The 6,815-nt window shown below is 43.8% G+C and overlaps 1 protein-coding gene across 1 annotated transcript; it reads left to right on the top strand.

Moving 5' to 3' along the window:
* Nucleotides 1-1,440: 1,440 nt before the first annotated feature.
* Nucleotides 1,441-6,641, top strand: si:dkey-174i8.1 (arylsulfatase I). Its single transcript, XM_017715883.2, has 4 exons — nucleotides 1,441-1,449; nucleotides 2,143-2,492; nucleotides 3,075-3,407; nucleotides 5,159-6,641. The coding sequence occupies exons 1-4, from the start codon at nucleotides 1,441-1,443 to the stop codon at nucleotides 6,249-6,251; spliced, it is 1,785 nt and encodes a 594-aa protein (XP_017571372.2). The 3' UTR covers nucleotides 6,252-6,641.
* The last annotated feature ends 174 nt before the right edge of the window (nucleotides 6,642-6,815 follow it).

Consider the following 6,815-nt stretch of genomic DNA (forward strand, 5'->3'; position numbering starts at 1 on the left):
TTTTTATATTTTATACAGTCAATCATTTTCTTGTAAACAGGCCCTGCAAGGTGAACAATGGATAACCCAACCTTGAAAGGACCTACACATGCAACTGTTCCTCAACAATAAAGCAATAAAGCACATGAACAGAAATTCTGTTCACATTTATGAGCAGGACATGGCAAGGTCTTTTAAGTTGAAGGTACTAAATTTCAAGCAACATATCCCTATCTGACATACACTATATTTCCAAAGGTATTCACTCACCCATCCAAATCATTGAATTCTGGTGTTTCAATCACTTCCATGTCCACAGGTGTATAAAGCCAAGCCCCTAGGCCTGCAGACTGTTTCTACAGACATTAATGAAAGAATGAGTCGCTCTCAGGAGCTCAGTGAATTCCAGCGTGGTACCGTGATCAGACGCCACCTGTGCAGCAAGTCCAGTCGTGAAATTTCCTCACTACTAAATATTCCACAGTCAGTCAGTGGGATTATGACAAAGTGGAAGCGATTGGGAATGACAGCAACTCAGCCACGAAGTGGTCGGCCACGTAAAATGACAGAGTGGGGTCAGCGGACGCTGAGGGCCATAGTGTGCAGAGGTCACCAACTTTCTGCAGAGTTAATCCCTACAGACCTCCAAACTTCATGTGGCCTTCAGATTCTATGCTCCAGAACAGCGTAGAGAGCTTCTTGGAATGGGTTTCCATGGCTGAGCAGCTGCATCCAAGCCTTACATCACCAAGCGCAATGCAAAGCGTGGAATGCAGTGGTGTAAAGCGCTGCTACTGGACTCTAGAGCAGTGGAGACGTGTTCTCTGGAGTGACGAATCGCGCTTCTCCATCTGGCAATCCGATGGACGAGTCTGGGTTTGGCGGTTGCCAGGAGAACTGTACTTGTCTGACTGCACTGTGCCAAGTCGTTCTCTGGGGGTTTGAACTCAGAGTTTGTCTTTTATTAAGCACTAACCTGTTAGTCAGTTAGCTTTCTGCTGACTTGCTCAGTGCACTACAGTGAGGCACAGTACACTGAGTTACAGAGAATATAAAGCATAAACCAGTTAAAGAGAGTTTTAAAGCAGCAACCAGGGATGTTTAACAGCCGGTTCATCATTTGGTTGGATTTTATGGGCACAGATTTCAACAATAATAACTATGCTATTTCAAGCAGTGATTAGGAAGCCTTATTTATATGTCCTTTGAAGGACTGTGCTTTCTTGAGAAGTTAACACTCATAACGTTCTTGTTGTAGTTTCTGTTTCACTCAGCCGTAGTGACAACCGCAAACTGCATGATCAGAGACATTTACTGGAGCATAAAACAATAACTCAGACACAAGTAAGTGTGTTTTGCTTACTAGTAAAAACAGTAATGAAGAGCACTTTCATTTCCTAACCAGACATTTTGGTCTTACTCTTAATACAGCGGCCAGGTGAAAAATAAGGTGGCTAAGACATGTACACTGTGAGGTGTTGCTAAATACACATAGTGACCATACACTGATACACACTCTGTCACTCTTACTGGATGAACTTTATGCAAATTAGCTGAGCACTGACCTATCAGACTGTTGATCAGAAGCACAGAACCCACTTGTCTTACATCCATAGTCAAGCTACAGGAGCACGTCTAGCAGGAGATGATTGTAATGGAGATAAGAATGTTGGCTGGAAATTACAAGTTTTTAAAACAATATTTAAAAGGCAGGATTAACTTAAAGGGGAATTCCAATGATTTTTCTAAGTTTCTGCATAATTTAATCTTTGAGAATTTGGAAAATAATGTGTCCTTCTGCACTGCACATACAAACTGGTGTTTGATGAATTGTCTGTGGGCCTGTCTGTATGTTTGCCCTGTTCTAGTTTACCCTCTGAAGAGGCGCCTGTTGAGCTTGAGGAATGTGGCAGGCTGCTGTCAAAGAGAGTCTGCCTTTGCTTGGATTTCTGCAAGCCTGATTCCTTTCTCATCTCTCAGAGCAGCACAGAGGAAGCTAGTGCTGGTTTTGCTCCAGTCACGCAAAGTCTAACTCAGAAACTAATGTTTTCAGTACTATGGGCCTTTATAGCCACGCTGGAACATTTCATTTGGCATTCTTAGGTGTGACCAGATAGCATCAGATGCATTCTGTTTTCTCCATCAGGTGGGAAGATATTCTAGCTGCGGTACATTAGAGACCAACTGGACCAGGCTGTTGGCATGAGAGCACCCTGGCTGCCTGGTTTGACTGTCTTTTGTATGGCAGTGTTGAGCTGCCTCTCATGCGTAAGTATGGGATTGCCAAACACTGCAGAGGATACGGCCTACAAAAACACATCAGACAAGGGTCGAGTCCCTCCGCACATCATCTTTGTGATGGTGGATGACCAGGGCTACAGTGACGTGGGCTACCATGGCTCAGACATCCACACTCCCGTACTGGACCAGCTGGCTGCAGAAGGGGTGAAGCTGGAGAATTACTACGTCCAGCCCATCTGCTCACCTTCTCGGAGCCAGCTTATGACTGGACGGTGAGTAAAGACCTGCCTAAACACCTTAGGGGTGTAACAGTACATGTGTACATGACTCTCAATTCTGATGTCAAGATTCAAATTTAAAATATATTTATATTATGTAAATATTACAGATTGGTTTGGCAAAAAATAATGAGCTATAAACAATACACAAACAGACGAGATCTATTAACCAGATGCTTAATTTTGAACACTGACAGTGATTTCCAAGAAAGACCACGAATAAGGGATCCTCATAGAGACAGAGGGGTGCATCAGTGATACAATTTTAAATATTGGCATACTGCTTCCAATATTTTCTCAACTTTTTTTCAATTTAAAAAAAATGTGGCATCTTTAGTGTTGGCATTGTTATTCCAAGAAATATTTTGTTTATATATTAGTTTGTTTGACTTGTATTGAACTTTGCAGGGGTTCACAGTTTCTTTTAGACACTATTGTTTTTGTCCCTATCATGGGTCAGAACATTAGGGGCTTTTTAAGTAATATTCTTGATATATATCAGCAGTTCTTCCCTCTTATAATGGAGCACATTTCTCTGTGCTGTAGTTAAGTCTCTCCCTCTCCTGGGCATGACAGGTATCAGATCCACACAGGGCTCCAGCACTCCATCATCCGCTCCCGCCAGCCCCTCTGCCTGCCTCCTGACACGCCCACCCTGCCTGAAAGGCTGTGGCAGGCTGGGTACAGTACACACATGGTGGGCAAGTGGCACCTGGGCTTCTGCAGGCCAGAATGTCTGCCGACTGCCCGTGGCTTCCAGAGCTTCCTGGGCTCACTGACGGGCAGCGGTGACCACTTTAGCTTCCAGAGCTGTGACGGAGCAGAGGCCTGCGGCTTCGACCTGCACGATGGGGAGCGGCCAGCCTGGGAGCTGAGCGGCAATTACTCAACTCGCCTGTACACAGAGAGGTGACACTGAGCAGTAGAGCTGATTTATGTGAAAATTTTACTGTACTGAAATTTTAAACACCCATTTTTGCAGGGTAATTTATTTCCGAAGTTTGGGGGTAAAAGTGTTGTTTCCACTGTGGTCTTGGCATGGTATGATAAAATAATGAATTATTATGGCACCAGGACCTGACTAGGGCATGAGAATATTGTGAATGTAGCACATGCAGTAGTATGCAAATGTCTGCGAACCCCCTGGTCAGATTAGATATTTTACTGATTTGTGAAAATAAGGACATATCCTCTACAGAGAACACACATCTACACATTTCATGCACATTTATTTGCTGAGTTTAACATACACCCCTAGCAGCGAGTCCGCTAAAAAAAGTGATTCACTCCACTTTAGAAAGCAGCATTAAAGTAAAGGGGAATTCCATTGATTTTTTTACATTTCTGCATAATTTAATTGCTGAGCTGTAAACATAGTCAGTGTGTTTTGAAGAGAAACACACCAATCCAGAGAAACTTAGACTAGAGCTGTCCACGACTACTCATTTCTTTACAGTGGTTGTGATTGGAACCAGGCGCCTTGATGTCTACAACACAACTCAGCCTTTTTATTGACTATGAAATGATCAGTGTACCTATATGTCTTCTTCTGATTATATATATATATATATATATATATATATATATATATATATATATATATATATTTACGTACACAAAACTATTTACAATATAAAGAAGCATCCATTAATAGAAAGGAGAGGAAATAAAAAAGGGAGGTCACATACATAATACATACGGCCTCGTCACCAGGGTCTTATATGAAGTAATCGTTTTGATCAAATGTGACAGAATCTGCCAATCTGAATTCTTAAGGAATAAGTTAGCTTTTTCATAATATAAATTTCATGAACAATGTCATACCAATCATGCAATTGAGGGCGCAGAATAGACAGCCATTTTCTAGTGACTGGTTTCTTACTTGCAGCTAGCAAGGCCTTCAACAATTTCTTATCATTTTGAGTCGAGTAAAGAAAACTGTCAAAAGTTATATTCATCTGAAATACAGTACAGAGAGCTTGATGGATTCCAATACCCATACAGAACAGCACATTCCCACAAGACATGAAAATGATTTGCATTACACGCTTTCCAGCTGCTGGAACCTAAACCTTGGTGTCATTTCTGTCACAAAACCATTGTACAACAATGTATCCAGCATCATGTGGTCGTTTTCAGAGGCATTAAATCACCCCGGTCAAATTACATGTTTTGTTCATTTTCAAAGTGACAGTAAGTACACATCCTCTACTTCTGCTAATTTAATGCACAATTGCCATTCATTAGCTGAATTTAATAAATATAACTACAATTTCCAGAAAAAAGTCATATCTAGGTTTGTGTGTTCACTTAGAAAATCAACAAAACGTGATTTGACTTGCAGCGTTCAAACGTTTGCATACGACTGTCTAATGTCATATCAAATTACCATTATCATCACCGTCATTAAAGGGCCCATTTTTATTTTTATATCTTCCAACTATTAATTTTCTCCTTAAATAGGCCATTTTTGTTAATGTGGCTTTAAAACTAATATATGTTAGTGACCTCTCTTCATATTGAATGCTATTTGTCTTCTGATTAGTGTTTACATAACGCACCACTCCTTTACCAGTTGGTTTTCCATTACATGGTGCCTTCTAATGCATATTATTGTGTGTGAATGATTATGAAGAATCTGTTATTTATTTACTCCTTAGGGTTAAAAAGATCTTGCGGACTCATGATCGACGGAAGCCTCTGTTTCTGTATGTGGCGCTTCAGGCTGCCCACACGCCTTTACAGGCTCCTGCCCACCTCCTGCAGCGCTACCATTCCCTTGGCAACCGGCTGAGGCGCCATTACGCTGCCATGCTAAGTGGTGTGGATGAAGCGGTCGGGGAGATGGTGGAGGAGATGAGGGATCAAGGTTACTATGCTAACTCTGTTCTCATCTATTCTTCGGATAACGGTGGGCAGCCTCTCTCAGGGGGCTGCAACTGGCCTCTGCGTGGGGGAAAGGGCTCATACTGGGAGGGAGGCGTGCGGGCAGTTGGTTTTGTCCACAGTCCTCTGCTGGAGAGAAAGAGAGAGGTCAGCCGGGCTCTGATCCATGTCTCAGACTGGTACCCAACGCTGCTGGCTCTGGCAGGATCTCCAGAGGCGGAACCTCGGCGCCTGGATGGATATGATGTCTGGGGGGCCATCAGTAAGGGTCTCCCTTGTCCCCGGACTGAAATCCTCTTTAACATTGACCCTGTTTCACGCCGGCCTGGAGAGGTTGACCACAGGCTGCTAGCAGTCAATGGCTTCGGAATCTGGGACACTGGAGTGCGAGCAGCAATTCGAGTGGGCGAATGGAAGCTGTTAACAGGAAATGTAGGGGATGGTGACTGGGTCCCCCCGCAGATTCTGCCTGGGGGTCCGCAGCACTGGCAGGGCATGGAGAAGAGACAGGACCAGAGGGGCAAATCTGTCTGGCTCTTCAACATCACTGCTGACCCCTATGAGAGGTCAGACCTGGCAGAGGCTCGCCCCGAAGTGGTCAAGTTGCTGCTGTCTAGGATAGCAGAGTACAATCAGACAGCCATACCAGCCAGAAACCCCCCAGATGACCCAATGGCTGACCCCCAGCTCCATGGAGGTGTGTGGACGCCATGGCTTGCAGAGAAAGAAGAAGAGAGTGAAGATGGTGGCGAACCAGCAGATGGACACAATAAAAAGGTCCGTTTTAAATCCTGCAAAGTCTGCAAGCTCAGAGCGCTGTTTAAAAAGGTGGGGACCCGTCTACAAAGATCTGCCCTGTTCTTCTAGGCAGAGAGGGACAACTTAGAGGGCCAGAAGAGTGGACATTAGGAGAAAAAGAACGAAAAATCTCTGATGAGCTGGTGCGCACTGCTTAGCCACTGCCTTCTCTGTTCACCCATGTGCAGCTAGCAGACGATGGTGGGAGAGTGTTTGTTGATGTAACGGCTCATCCTCCCATCAGCTGAAGGACATAATCAAGCTAGCATTAGAAATTCAGAAGTGGGTTTATTTTCTGTATGGTCATGATGGTCAGCCCAAACTGCACCCCAAATTTTGCACCCAAGAGTCCCATAGCTGGAAACAATTGGAGCAAAACACGGCAGAGAACTATAGTGGAGGTTACTTTAAATATTGTGACAAAGTATGCAACTTTAGCAGGCCAGCAACATGTTTATCGAAGACTCGAAGATTCGTTGGCAACCTTGATATAACGGTGGAAATAGGAAGAGGCCGGCTCCTCATAAACCAGCTCTGCTGAAGCTTCAAAACATGTTAACATGCATGCTAATGGCTTGATGTTCTGAGAACTTCAAAATTATCACAGATGGACCTGAATTGCAAACTATAGGC

The sequence above is a fragment of the Pygocentrus nattereri genome, chromosome 5, assembly GCF_015220715.1.
Source record: "Pygocentrus nattereri isolate fPygNat1 chromosome 5, fPygNat1.pri, whole genome shotgun sequence".
In the NCBI taxonomy this organism is placed as follows: Eukaryota; Metazoa; Chordata; class Actinopteri; order Characiformes; family Serrasalmidae; genus Pygocentrus; species Pygocentrus nattereri.